At 39.9% G+C, this 15,738-nt stretch overlaps 1 protein-coding gene and 1 long non-coding RNA gene across 2 annotated transcripts in view; one reads left to right on the plus strand and one right to left on the minus strand.

The window, feature by feature from the left end:
• Positions 1–1,845: 1,845 nt before the first annotated feature.
• On the minus strand, positions 1,846–2,291 carry LOC106092087 (uncharacterized). The gene is made up of 3 exons (XR_001222096.2): positions 2,209–2,291; positions 2,064–2,147; positions 1,846–1,978 (listed from the first exon to the last, which is right to left on the minus strand). It is a non-coding gene; the product is annotated as an uncharacterized LOC106092087 (long non-coding RNA).
• Positions 2,292–6,709: 4,418 nt separating this feature from the next.
• LOC106092400 (sodium/hydrogen exchanger 9) overlaps positions 6,710–15,738 on the plus strand; it is a 157,918-nt gene continuing 148,889 nt past the window's right edge. The window contains exon 1 of the mRNA XM_059366092.1: positions 6,710–7,295. Coding sequence (XP_059222075.1) covers positions 7,007–7,295 — 289 coding nt within the window. The 5' untranslated portion in view covers positions 6,710–7,006. The remainder of the gene's footprint in view (positions 7,296–15,738) is intronic.

The following is a 15,738-nucleotide window of genomic DNA, read 5'->3' on the forward strand; positions in this document are numbered from 1 at the left end:
CTCATTTATGGCTAGGATATGGCGAGACATACCTTAAAATGTTGGGAACATTTTAAGCTTTCATTTAAGTTCAAAAAAAGCGAAAAAATCCCCGTGGAACTTTTTTTCCAGTGAGAAACTTTTGAAGTTTAGTAAAAAAATTGGCCATTTTGGTCTTAAGATAACGGTGTTGTTTGATATCGAAATTAGCCAAATTAGCACTTAAAACTTTTCTTAATACCTCGACTTTGTGAAAATGGAAAGAAATGATAATGCTTTGACGGCCAAAGTTTGCGAAAACTTAAAGGAAATGGGAGTATCTTTTTTGAAAAATTTTGCAATTTTTTGACAAAAAAAATATTTTTCATATTGAAAACGATGCCATTTTTAAACCGCCAAAGATATTCACGTGATTCCTTTTGTATTTTATGCACACATATGCTGGCATAATTTGTGTGAAGTATGAAGTTTATAGCTTTAAAATTGACGGAGTTATTAAAAAAACACTGAAAAAAACCAAGGCCAAATTTTCATATTTTAAAATTAAACAATTCATAACTCCTTAACAGTACACGATGGCATGGTACTTTATGCATAAGTTTTTTAGATCTTGTCAAGCTCTTTCTCTAGAGTCCTAAATCATGTAAATCGGTTGAGTAGATCAAAAGTTATGGCCCCCAGAAGCTTGGAGAAGTCAAAAGTGGTCAACTTTGACACCCTGTAGCTCACCCTGTATTAAAGATATGGACCAACAACAGCACTTTTCTGAAAGCCTATGTCCTCCTCTACAAATGTCTAGAACATTTTGTATGGCTAAAATCAACAGATAAAAAGTTGTAGACTTATTTCCAATTTTTTTGCCATTTGGCCCACTGTGCGCTGTTATAAAAAAGAGAGATGTGTTGCGTGGCTTAAGCACATATGATGGGCTCAGCTATGTTGACAAGCTGCTAACAGTGGTGGATGATAAGAAATGTTGCTTGACTTTATAATGTTGCGTGTTATTTAAAAAAAAAAAGAGAAATGTTGCTATCGTAAAGCTTTGGCAACATTTCACTCTTGTGCACTAATCAACATGTTGTCTAATGATCTTGAAACATGCAGGAAGCAACATCACCCAGCTCAGTTGACATAGGCCTATTTAAATGAGCGTAATGATCATTAAAGGCAATGAAATTCGAAATTATTTATGTAAAAATGTATGTATAGTGGGTGATGTTGATTCCCAACTGAAACGGGAGTCAAAAAAAATAAATTTGTTTCACTCTGTATGATACATACAGACAATAGAAATAATAAAAAAAAGAAAACGAATTCAAAAGCTAACAAAACTTTAGAAACAAAAGCAATAACACTCGAAAAAAAAGAAATGTATATAAAATGTGTTAGACTATTTTGTAATTGGGAGAAACAAAATTAAGCCCATTTACCATTGCAGCTAGGATTTTTTTTTTAATTTTTAAATTTCGAGTTGTAGAACAAAACTAGTTTTTGACTTTCACACAGTCTGACTTAAATACATTCCTGGTTATGGCTGGCTGGCTAATTTAGATCACTCTCTCTTACACATTTTTTGCAATTTTTCTATATTTGTATCATTGGGCATAAGGGGTTTTTTTGTTTTCTTCCTTTTTTGTTTTAAATGCTTTGAATGCAAATTAATACAGAAAATTTCACGGCGATTATATGACACATTTGAACACCTGGGCCGTATATATTTAGATTTACCCACAAAAAGTCCTGTAGGACATGGTTTTAGCACTTCACCATTGTTTTAGACTTTCTTTTTTTCTTTTCGGGTTGCGGCGGCTAAACTACCAACACTCAGAGCAAAAAAACAACGACGCGATTAGCACGGGGATCGATGAGAACTTAATTCGTGTGCTGGATCACCACAGTCTAAGCAATTTGCGGATTGAAACCCAGAAATCTCTCAATTTTTCTGTCTCGTCTGGTGTGTGGAGCTTCGAAGAGATCGATAGCAATTCAGCCTAGTGACCTATCAAGACAATACAACAATAAATGAGAAAATGCAACGTAGGCAAAATATACGAGGAAAAGAAAAAAAGAAGTAAAATATTTACCAAATAAAATGCCGAGGAATTAATTGGAAATACCCAATTAAAATGGAGCGAGGTTTCTTGCAGGCAAATCGACCGTTTTACTAACTAGAATAAAATAACTTTTACATCGACTTCACTGAAGAAAAATAGAAAAAAAATAACTTACAGGGCAAAAAGAAAACAATTAAGATGGGTAATAAAGAAAAGAAGCAGGAACATTTAATTGGTGGAAAAGAAGAAAAACACTTTGAATTTAAACTTAGGTTAAATTTTTTCTTTAGCCACACTTTACTATAAGTTTTAAAGCACTGGTCAATGTTAACTCTTCGGATTTCCGCCAACTAAATGAACGAGAATCTTCTCTGCCGTCTATAAAAAGGCTCGGCCACGCTAATAGCTAACGTTTTTATTCCAAAAACGGGTAAGAAAATGATGGTAGAACGTCAACTAGCTGATAAATAAATGTTATAACTACCCTGAATGTGACAAACAGGGGTCGCTAGTGTAACGTCAGTTACCAATTCGGGTTTAAAGTCGAAAAAAGAAAATAAATAAAAGGAATAAAATTAAAAAAAAGAAAGAAATATGAAAGCTAGGAATCGTTTGGCGAACACGTTCTTCTAAAGCAAGCGCCATTACACATTGGCATACAGACTGAATAAGAGCTGTTTTCATTTTTAATCAATAAAGGCCGGAGTGTGTTCACTCTTTGGAGGAAGTTTTTGCAACCTATTATTTTAACGATTTTAGTTTGAATCTGCGATATACGATATTCCCATCTGTAGACATATCCTTAGAGAAAACTAAGCTTCCTTTGAAATATAACCAATTCTGTTCGAAAAATTTATATCGGCAGCGAAAATCGAACATAGTACCAGCATCATTTTTAATCATCCACCGCTACTGGGTATTATAATTTTAACAGGGATATATATAACGATATTTATACCGATCGATGTTGAATTTATTTAAAGTCGATGTAGATGTAGAAATTTATTGCTTTTTGAGGTTTATTCATTTACAGGTAGTGACAGTTGCACAACAACAAAATATTGAGTGCACTATCTGTCAAAATCAGCGATAAGTGTCACTCTGATTTTGTGTATATAACTAGTTCACGCCATTTCTTGTTGTTTGTGTGTGTATGGTTCTTAACTATAATACACACACAACCAAAACTCGTTGACAGATAGTGCACTTGGCGAGAAAAAATTGTACTCAGCTGTTTACGGTACACTACCTGCTAATTATGTCATGGGTAGGCCCAAGACAAATTTCATAGGTAGTTGCAGTTGGCCAAGAACAAAAAATCGAGAGCACTATCTTTCAAAATCAGTGATTAGTGCAACTCTGATTTTGAGTATGTTACTAGTTGGCGCCATTTTTCTTTGCTTGTTGCTGCTGTGGTTCGTAACCATAAAGCACATACACCACCCAACGTTACGAAATCTCGTTAAAAGATAGTGTACTCCGCGAGAAAAAAACGTACTCAGTTGTTTGATGTACACTACCTGGATGAATTTGTCTTAGGTAGTACCAAAATATATTCAGTTACTGGTAGTGGCAGTTGCCCAACAACAAAATGTTGAGTGCACTAACTGTCAAAATCAGTTATTAGTGCAACTCTTATTTCGTGTTTGTTCCTAGTTCGTGTTTGTTGTGGTTTATAATACGCACACACAACTAAAACTCGTTGACATATAGTGCACTTCGCGAGAAAAAATTTTACTCAGCTGTTTACAGTACACTACCATGTAATTATGCCATGATCCTACTCATGACATAATTACCACACACAAACAACGATAAACCCAAAATTAGAGTTGCACTAATCATTGATTTGAAAGCTGGTGTACTCAATATTTTGTTGTTAGACAACTGTAATGAACCTGTAAATGAATATATATCTTGGTTCTACCTGTATGGTGTTCATTGTTGTCACCAGAAGCTTAATTGCGAGATACCGGGCGCGTCTAAAGAATCCGGACAGTGGAATTCGGCTCTGGCACAAATACTGAGTGCCTATGATGCTCGATATGACAAGGCGAGTTATTAAATAACAAATGGTTACCTTGTTCCCACGGCGTTCGGTCCTTGAGACCGGAACTTATCACCTACAGGAGCTTGTCGAGGATCACCACCTCCACAGCGTATATATTGTGGACATCATGACTACAAAATTATATAATTTCAATAAGAAATTGTCAGATGTTGAGTAAAAGGGCTGTGGAAAATACCGATAATAACCGGCAGTGATGCCAGCCATTTACCAACAAAAAGCGTAATAAAAATTGTAAAAAGGGTAAAATAGAGAAATATTTTAAGTAAAAAAGCACTAACTACGATTTTTTAATTATTGCAAATAGGTGCATAATTTAAAGGGAAAAAATGTTTTTGTAGATGAGCATAAGGATTATTTTTGAAATAAGTAAAAAAAAACCAAGTAAATCACGACGAGTAAACGAATTGACAAAAAATAATGGGACGCCGCCATCGAATGTTATTCGATCAATATTTTGATCATCAGCTGTTGCTTCGGTTGAACCATCGGAGGGCCGATGTTAAAATTTAGGGTGGAAAACCAGAAAACATGTTCAGTGGAAATTTTCTTCCCGTTAATACTGACGATATTTGTGATGTATTCAGCCATATGACACTTTTCTTTGAGGAGGTGTCTTTAAGCAGTGCTTCGTTCGGACTTGGCAAAAACTGGTTGCTGATTGAATCTGGCAAACTATCGATAATCGCAACATTCGATATTTTCGATTTTTCCATCACCTTTATTTCAAATGAAAATGCGAAGTACAAATCAGGAGATCGACTTATATAGAAGCAACATTAATACACAAACTAAATAAAAGCAAGGTTAATTAAGTCAGTTGGAAGTCATGAGAGAAATCATTATACAAAATGTTAGTCTAATCAGACGCAAATTGCGCCCTCTATAGGCGCAATGTTTCTTAAAGGATACATTCAATCTTGGATTTCTAATTTTTTGCTTAGTTTTGCAAAAAATTTAACTTTTGCGATGGTATCCATCGAAAAAATATCAATCGATAGTCAGTCAAAAAATTAAATATCGATAGCGCCATCGATATTTTGCCAGCTCTATTGCTGATCCTTGAGCTAACACTTTAATCGAACTTGTATTTCTCTTAGAACACTTACTGATCTAAGAGAAATACATATCCCCTATTCCTTAATGGAATGTTTGTGGGAAAATTCGTGTTAAATGAATTTAAGGGAAGTAAATGCTCCTCGTGACAAAAAGCGGCAGCAAAAAATTCAAATTTACAAAAAAGCGTAAAAATCGCTAATTAGAAATGCAAAATAGAAGGCGAATTAAAGGTGGTCTCATTTGTACAACAACCACAAATCATATGGTGCCATCCGCCATCTTGCCATCATGGTGATCGTCGTTTTGCCAACACACGTAAACAAATTTGTGTGCGTGTGTATATATGTATGCGTACATGAGCAGAGAAAATGCGAGAAACAATATAACAACAAAGAGAATGCAAACAAAAATCTGACATCTTAATACTGTCAAACCTGGCAGGCTGTTAATAGCTGCTCGCGTGAGACGCGAGCCTTGTAAAGGGTGATTTTTTTGAGGTTAGGATTTTCATGCATTAGTATTTGACAGATCACGTGGGATTTCAGACATGGTGTCAAAGAGAAAGATGCTCAGTATGCTTTGACATTTCATCATGAATAGACTTACTAACGAGCAACGCTTGCAAATCATTGAATTTTATTACCAAAATCAGTGTTCGGTTCGAAATGTGTTCAAATTTTGACAAATTTTGTTCAGCGATGAGGCTCATTTCTGGTTGAATGGCTACGTAAATAAGCAAAATTGCCGCATTTGGAGTGAAGAGCAACCAGAAGCCGTTCAAGAACTGCCCATGCATCCCGAAAAATGCACTGTTTGGTGTGGTTTGTACGCTGGTGGAATCATTGGACCGTATTTTTTCAAAGATGCTGTTGGACGCAACGTTACGGTGAATGAACACATTTCGAACCGAAAACTGATTTTGGTAATAAAATTCAATGATTTGCAAGCGTTGCTCGTTAGTAAGTCTATTCATGATGAAATGTCAAAGCATACTGAGCATCTTTCTCTTTGACACCATGTCTGAAATCCCACGTGATCTGTCAAATACTAATGCATGAAAATCCTAACCTAAAAAAAATCACCCTTTACAAAAAAACGTCCACCTAGTGCCTTTTTTCGTTTGGCACTAGATGGTACCATTCAGGATTTTGGTAACCTAAAAAGTACCAAATCTAAGCACTAAGTTGGCATCCCTGATAATAACCGGTAAATGTATGCGAAACATCTTTACAAAACACGAGATTTCCATGTTCGACGCAAATCTAGATTTGCTCCAAGTGTAAACATGGTTTATGATATGAGACCACCTTTGCCCAACTTTAACGGTTTCGTTATAAGTGGGAATTTGTGCCACCATCCCCACAGGTTTGTACAGTTGATTTCGTTGTTGTTGAGCTAATGACTTTACTAAGAAATCCACCTAGCTAGTTATCGAACGGAAATTTCAGCGCCATCTTTAAATTTTTCGTTTAACTTCAAGTCGGTGTGAAATTTGTGGCATCTCCGTAAGTCTTGTCCCCATTAGAATATGCAGCCAAAGCAAATAATAAAAAAACAATAGACCCTTAGAGAACGTCAAACAAAAATAGTGAGCTTATCAATTTTGAGTAACTTAAAATCGACGTAGAATGCAACTTGTAAATCGCAATGGAATGTAAAAAATATTAAAGTGACGAATTCGCAAGTTTTTTGCCAATGGAATTATTTTCGCTGATGTTGTAGTTTTGGAATAAAAAGAAAATCATTAAAAAAATAACACAACGTCGTATCGATTATTTCGAAGGGACATTTTCTTGAAGAATAAAACTTTAGTCGTAGATAGAACACTAAAGAAGGACACTCATCAATGTTGTCCTCTTGGCTAAGTGCAAAGAATGTTTTTAACATTGCCATTTGGAGCCGTTCGAATGTGCGTGCTTGTCTTTTTGCTTGGATAATTTTCTTCTGTACCAGTTGCTGTGATGCAACTGCAACGGACATCGCACTTGATGCCAAAGCAACATTAACTCATCGAATTGACAGTCTTAATCTATTGGTCTATACATTTCTGTTAACACTGACTGTCCTGACAATATGGTTGTTTAAGCACCATCGGGTTTCGTGGCTCCACGAGACAGGTCTGGCTGTGATATATGGTAAGATATGTTAGTGTGGTGAATAATGACGCGTTTTTCTATATGTAAGCACGTAAGGTTATTTCGTCGATTCATTTCTTTTGTTGTTTGGCTGTAATTGATTCCTATCCTAAACCACAGTGTGTCATTCTGATAATGAACTGCAAACAGAAACAAAGACCACACATTTATTATTTGCCCTTTAAATAAATAGTTACATACCCCGGCTCGATATTGACATGATTTAAAGGGAGATACATTAATGCAGTTTTGTTTTTTTTTTTCATTTTGAAGGGAAATCGCAATTTCACAATGTTCAGCTTTATTAAAGTAAAAGTAGAATATTTTGAAAAATGCTTTTATAACGCTACGAAAACATCATGGTATTGTTTTGTACTAGCCCTCAAATTAAATTCCAATTTAAGGCTACAGACTGACCATAGAAACGATAGGACCGACATACGGAGATGAGTCTTTAGAACTTTTTTTTCGGTATAATGAAATCTACTATATAAATAACTTTTTCAATTATATTGTTTGAACGTAGTAGGTGGTAGGCAATCCCATGGCAGCCGGTTGTACGCACCGGATTGACCCGATGGAATCCTCATCGGCAAGGGCTGCCGCCTCAGTGTACGTGTTCGTCTTTTTTCGTCATGGGAGAGGCACATCCCGGAGTGCCTTCTCCGCACGCTTGTCGTCCGTGCCGGGATTGAAAAGAACCCCGGACCCTGGTTCTGTTCGGTTTGCCAGAACCGCCTTCATCATCGGTCGGTGTCGGTTAGGTGTAACCGGTGCATGGAATGGGTACATATCCGATCTTGCTCTGGCCTCCCTTCACTACGGGAGTATAGTCATACTGGCTATGTCGCAAGGCGCTGTTCGAACATAGCCAGCAGTGGGTCACAAACGTCGTCGTCGTCGCCTTCGGCGTCCTCGTCGTCGGACTATGGAACCCTCCGACCTCTCCCGTACGGCATTTAACGCAACGGCAGCATCCTAGCCCTAATATTGCCAGGCCAGTGCCGGGATGTGTATCGTTCTTGCAGTTAAACTGCAACGGACTGCGTGGCAAGATCGATGAGATCGTAGACTTTATGAGTCGGAAGAGCATATCGGTCGCAGCGATCCAGGAAACAAAGCTGACCAACACCTGCAGCTTGCACAGTTGTCACGGTTACAATGTGCTACGAAAAGATCGCTCAAGGAATTGGGTAGTTTTTTAACTTATGTTAGAAAAAGTACGTCTTATGCATAGTGTGATTATTTATAATCCTTCCCATTGCATGAAATGAAATAAATAAATAAATAAAATGGAGGTGGGGGATTGGCCTTTAGATTTAGATTTAGATTTATTTGTTCGTTTTCACATACAACAAGATAACAATGATCTTATAATTACTGTATGTGACATATCAATGACATTTAACACAGTTCAACAGAGATTAGTAGTATATAAAGTAACATTTGTAATATATAATTAATTAACAAATAATTTTGACAATATAAACATTATTTAATTAAGACATTATCAATATTAAGATTATTTAAAGATTTTTCTGTAAAGCTTTTTTAAATGAATTTGCGTTGCAAATAGATTGTATTGACAAGGGTAGTGAGTTCCATAGGCGGATCGCATTTGTTAGATATTGCCATTGTGATATCAAAAGACGATATCGAGGCATCACCAATAGTATCCTTCTGTTTGTTCTCCCAAACTGCAGCTTTTGGTACAGGTATTCTGGACATTTTTCATAAATGATTTTATGCAATAGTAACAGATTTTTTATATCTAGAAAAACGCCAAATTTCATATTGCATATGCTTTTTTCATAGGGTGAACAGCTCTCGTATCGATTTAGGCCATGAACATATCTTATTATTGCATTGTGAGCTGTCTCCAGTCGTCTAGTGCTCCTAGAGTCACATTTACTAAACAGTTCACTTCCATAGCAGAGCACAGGCAGTAAGTACGTTTTAGCCAAAAGGAGGCGAATGTGTTTTGGCGTAAACGATTGTGTTTGGTACAGTGTTCTTAGCATACCAAATATTTTTCCAGTAGTCGCAACTATGTGATCGGTCCATGTCAGTGAGTTATTGAAAGTTATACCAAGATTTTTAGCCTTTTCGACTAGCTGTATGTGTTGCTCACCAATTAATATATGTTCTTCAGTAATAATATTATGGTTGCGATTTGAAATTAAGATGCAGTTTGATTTTTTAGGGTTTATGTTAAGATAGTTGGCATGAGCCTTCGTAATATACCATTCCGTGTATATAGTATAGACCTATCTCGCCTGCGCTTGATGCTAGTGACCCCTACATGGAATGCATGGGGATAGCTGTCAGGTCTGGTACTGCCGAGATAGAGCTATACAACGTGTATATACCGCCGGTTGGTAGCTGTGTCCCGATTAATGGCCAGGCCTACAACCCCGACATAAGTGGGTTGCTATCTGGCCATAATCGTCTTGTTCTAGGGGACTTCAATGCACATCACTCGTCATGGCATTCTCCCCTAGGTAACGACCAGCGTGGCATAGCTTTGGCAGAGCAGATAGATAGCTCCACGTTTTGCACGGTGAATGAGGATGCCCCCACTAGGATTACGAGGAGGAGCAGCAGCTCGCCAGACATCTCAATTGCATCCCCTGATCTCCTGAGTGACGTATCCTGGCAAGCCGTCATCTCTTTGGGGTCAGACCACCTCCCCATAATCCTCACCATCGACCGACCACCCGACTTTATAACCTCTGAGCGCCGGACGTTCATCAATTACAAGAAGGCCAATTGGACTGGCTTCAGAGAGTATACTAATCGCCGCTTCAATGAACCGCCACCTCCCTCGGATGTGCTTGTGGCCGAGAGGAAATTCCGAGACATTATCAACGCAGCAGCCGCTCGCTTTATACCAGCCGGTCGAATACCGCAAGTGCGACCCAATTTCCCGGCGCAAGCAGTGGTACTCGCAGACGAGCGTGATGGGATTCGTGATATGGACCCCGCTAACCCCAGAATCAGCGAGCTGAATCTGGAAATAAACAGGGTAGTCAACAAACATAAGCGGAATTTGTGGCTGGAACACTTGGAGGAATGTAACTTAGGCACCGGTGCAGGCAAACTGTGGGCCACTGTTAAGTCTCTCTCGAACCCCGGTAGACGGGACGACAGGACCTCAGTCACTTTTGGCGAGATAACCGTGACTGATCCGAAGAGATGCGCCAGGTTGTTCAACCGTCAATTTATTGTGCATCCCGAGAAAGACAGGGCAAGGAGGAGAGTCATTCGCCGTATTCGTGGTCTCCGAGCCGATGAACAGCCATCACAATTTACCGTGGGCGAAGTTACGAATGTCATCCGTGGCGCCAAATCATCCAAGGCGTTGGGCCCCGACGGAATCTCTACATTGATGCTGAAGAATCTGGATTTACCTGGAGTTGAGTACCTTACCACTGTCCTTAACCTGTCATTGAACACTCTTATAGTTCCCGATGTCTGGAAAATGGGCAGAGTGATCCAGCTACTGAAGCCTGGAAAAGACCCGAGTTTGGGGGAGTCCTACAGACCGATCTCCCTTCTCTCACCAGTGGCAAAGACGCTTGAGGCATTACTCCTCCCGAGCCTCGTAGGAGAATTTCCATCCGCCGAGCATCAACAGGGATTTCGGAGACTGCACAGTACAACAACAGCTTTGCAAGCCATCACCGCACACATTTGCCGTGGCTTCAATCAGCCCAGGCCATGTGATAGGACGGTCCTCGTGGCACTGGATCTATCGACGGCATTCGACATGGTCAGCCATGCTAAATTATTTGAGGACATCGCCAACACGTCCCTCCAGCCAGGCCTGAAACGATGGGTCGCGAATTATTTGTGTGGTCGACAGTCATTTGTGGAATTTAGGGATAAGAAGTTGAAACACCGTAGAGTGAAACAGGGAGTTCCCCAAGGTGGGGTGATATCTCCGGCACTGTTTAACCTCTACCTATCCCCCATTCCACCCCCTCCAGACGGCATAGAGATCGTATCATATGCGGACGACTGTACGATCATGGCATCAGGCCCCGCACCCATTGATGACATCTGCGATAGGTTGAACGTCTACCTCAACGAGCTTGCCTCATATTTCGCTGCAAGAAATCTGAAGATATCCGCGTGAGGTAAATACTGAGCTGACTGTGATGGTCGATGGAGAAATGATTCCGACCATCAAGTGTCCCAAAATACTTGGCGTCACATTTGACAGGTTCTACACTTTCTCCCCACATGCCACAGCAATCTGCAATAAAGTCAAAAGTAGAAACAAGGTCCTCAAGTCACTCGCTGGCAGCACTTGGGGTGCAGACAAAGAAACCTTGTTGACCACGTACAAAGCAATTGGCCGGTCTGTGGTAAGTTATGCAGCGCCAGTGCGGTCACGTCAACTTTGTGACACGCAGTGGAATAATATTCAGATCTGTCAGAATGCTGCGCTCCGTGACAACTGTGCAAGCTGCAGGTGTTAGTCAGCTTTGTCTCCTGGATCGCTGCGACCGATATGCTCTTCCGACTCATAAAATCTACAATCTCATCAATCTTGCCACGCAGTCCGTTGCAGTTTAACTGCAAGAACGATACACTTCCCGGCACTGGCCTGGCAATAGTAGGGCTAGGGTGCTGTCGTTGCATAAATTGCCGTACGGGAGAGGTCGGGGGGGTCACATAGTCCGACGCTTGTGACCCACTGCTGGCTATGTTCGCACAGCACCTAGCGACATAGCCAGTATGACTATACTCCCGTAGCGAAGTTAGGCCAGAGCAAGAACGGAAATGTACCCACTCCAAGCACCGGTTACACCTTACCGACACTGACCGAAGATGAAGGCGGTTCTGGCAAACCTAACAGAACCAGGGTCCGGGGTTCTTTTCAATCCCGGCACGGACCAGAAGCGTACGGAGAAGGCACTCCGGGATGTGCCTCTCCCATGACGAAAAAAGACGAACACGTACACTGAGGCGGCAGCCCTTGCCGATGAAGATTCCATCGGGTCAATCCGGTGCGTACAACCGGCTGCCATGGGATTGTGGAAATATCGAAATTCCAATCGGTTCTATCAGGAATAATGGTATAGTACTTTTTATCAAAAGGCGGCTCAGGTAGGGTGTAATCTACAATGCCTTGAACATCGGATATTGTATCAAGGATAACACAGTGTCCGTAGCCGCCACATGACCAATGAGAAAGCTCTCTTAACCTCACGGCAGTGGTCGCTGTAATTTGTCTAGCCACAATGTCCAGAGGCATAAGATGAAGCATTAAATGCAATGCATCAGATAGCGTCGTCCTCAGTGCGGCTGTGATGCACAAACAAGCCATCCTTTGGATCCGGTTAAGAAGGGGGACTTTTGAAGCGCAGTCCACAAGACCACAACACCATTTAGCATTATAGGTACGACAACTGCAGTATATACCCAATGCATGGCACGCGGTCTAAACCCCCAACTTTTGCCAATGGCTCCCTTGCAGGTGTATAGAGAAAGAGTTGACTTTCTTGCCCTTTCCAAAATGTTGGATTTGAAGTTAATTTCCTTTTCAGCAAAACACCCAAGCATTTTGCGCTTTCTGCAAATGGAACATTCTCTCCTCCCAAGGAGACAGGTCCCACTTTAGGCAACTTGTGTCTTCTGCTGAAAAGAAATACATCTGTCTTGTACGGAATTATACCTAGACCACTTTCGGTAGCCCACTTTGATTTTGCATGTAGAGCTTCCTAAAGTATGTCTCTTATAGTGCTGGGAAATTTTCCCCTAACCGCAATTGCCACGTCATCAGCATCCGCGACCACTTGTACACCTTTTTCTTCCAGAGACAAAAATATATTGTTCATGGCTATATTCCAAAGTAGAGGAGACGGTACACCAGCTCGAGGTGTTCCTCTGCTGACCCATCTTTTTAGATGAACAGATCCACAGACCACCGTAATAGGTCTCGAGGAGAGAATCTGTCTTAGCCTATCCTCAGAATTTTTTCTGAGCCTTTCTAAACTCGCCCTTATATTTTCTTAACTCAGTCTTATATATGTCCGAATCGAGTGGTGTTCTTGTGGCTTTTGATCTGTTGAAGAGTTTTCTGCAGTCCTTCCTTAGACTAACCAGCTCTGGGATCCACCATATCTGGTGGTGTGCATTAGCATCACTTCCTACAATGAGGCTCTTCTTCCCTACAGAAGCGGCTTCAACCAAGATTCGTTAGATCTTGTTGTGATAAGCTTGCGTACGCATCCAGGGGTAGGTGAGAAAGCTATGGGTTAACTCTTGCTCAGGACATTGGACACTACCTGCTGCTGACGAAGTACTTTTTGAAGCACGGACCAGGTTGGCGGACACTTTGAGCCCAGTCCAACTGGATGACCCACCCATACAGGGCTTGTCGGGTCCCGTTTCGATGCCATCCCCTCCTGGTGCTGCACCTGGCCACATCTCACCAATCTTTTTTAGCGCACAAGGATACATTTCAATTGAGCGTTGATCCCCGAGGGCAATTAGTCTGTATAGGCCCCGATACCAGTCTGCATCGTCACAAACTGGAGGAGACTCAGGAAATTCTGCAAGGACATCGGAGTATACTGATGACAGTCCATTGACTATCCCACTCCAATTATTCCTAGGTATGCAGCCCTGTTCTTCTCCATTGTCTACAACTGCCATCACCAAACTGTCCTTAGCGACATTAGCAAAGGTTCTTGGACCCATCTTACTATTGTTCGCCCAAGTTATTTTAGGCATGGGGTGCCCTCCAGGTGACCGCACCCTTTTGGCTGACTGCGGTGCAGTTTCCGAATCTAGACGTGTAGTCTTTGGGGTAGCCTGTGCAGCAAATTCCCGAGCCCAATTTAGGGAGTCTCTCTCCCTATTAGTGAGAGTCCTAGGGTCATTCGCACCAAGCCTCTCAATAAACCTGAGAGCGATGCTTCTTCTATTGTTCCAACTTCTTAAAGAGCGTGTTGGTTTGCTGGGAAAGGCCGATGGCCTAGGCAAATATAGCCACGCGAAGAAAGAATTTGAATAGAATAAATTTGGAACATGGAGCTGCACAAGGCACATACCATACCCATTAAGCCATAAAATCCTCATTTATTACCTGATTTTCTTAAAGTATGATCCAAATCGGCCCATACTTGGACATTAATAAAGATATAGTAGGTTTATAATAAAATAGGAAGTTCGGCACGATAGAACTCAATGAACTCAAGGTCGAAACTAAGGAATTGCTTATTGGCAGAGCTCAAATAAAAAACCGTCGATATATAAAATGTGTATTTATTCAATGAAGAAACTTACAAGAAAGAATAAAATTTAAAATGGAATGTCAATATTTTTCTTTTCTACATACATACATAATTCAAAAACTAACTTGATTTGAATTCATAAGAATATAACAAGTATGTATGTATGTTACAAAGTTAAATTGCTTTCAACACTCCTTCTCAATTTAACCTCATTGCAAGCAAAGACTTTTCTGGAATTGTTGAATTTTGTTCAATTGAAGTGGTTTGGTAAATATATCTGCTTCCATTATTTCCGTAGGGCAATATTCCAAACTTATTTCTTTTTTCTCTTTTAAATCTTTTATGAAATTGTATTTTGTAGATATATGCTTGCTACGTCTACTGAATTTTTCAGACTGAACCAAATTCAAACAACTTTGGTTATCTTCATAGATTATAGTAGGATCAGCTGGTATTATTTCAAAATCGTTTAAAAGTCTTCTTAACCACAAAGATTCTTGAACTGCTTCACATAACGATATATATTCAGCCTCTGTCGATGATAATGATACGCAATCTTGTTTGCGACAACATCATGATATAGGGGATCCATTATATTTAACAAGAAATCCGCTATTTGATTTTCTATCACTCCTATTTTGAGCCCAATCAGCATCAGCAAATCCATATAAGCCTTTCAAATCTCAACATTTTAGATTTAGTCGCAACGACTTGGAACCATTCAGATAAGTAATCAGCCTTTTTAACTCATTCCAATCACGATATGTAGGATTCGTTACTTTACGGCTTAAAATTGAGACAGCTGCTCTTATGTCAGGTCTAGAATTTACGGAAATATAAAGCAGGCATCCAACTAAACGTCTATACCTTTCATTATTAGGCATGGGTTCACTTTTAACGTCTTCTTTTACATATCCAACGTCCATTGGTATCTTGGATGTTCTGGCAATTTAAAATCCAGCGTATTTCACAATTTCATTTCCAGCGTATTTCACAATTTCTTGAGATAGACTGTAAAAACCATCATTCCCCTTCTCAATTTGTATACCCAGATAATAATTGACTTCTCCAAGAGCAGTTATTTCAAAATTTGTTTTCAGTAAATTCATTACATAATCATGGTTTAAATCCGACTTCGTTGCTACAAGAATATAGTCCACGTATATTAGAACAAATATCCACTCGCCTTTTTTTTC

This window comes from Stomoxys calcitrans, chromosome 3 (assembly GCF_963082655.1).
Source record: "Stomoxys calcitrans chromosome 3, idStoCalc2.1, whole genome shotgun sequence".
Taxonomy (NCBI): Eukaryota; Metazoa; Arthropoda; class Insecta; order Diptera; family Muscidae; genus Stomoxys; species Stomoxys calcitrans.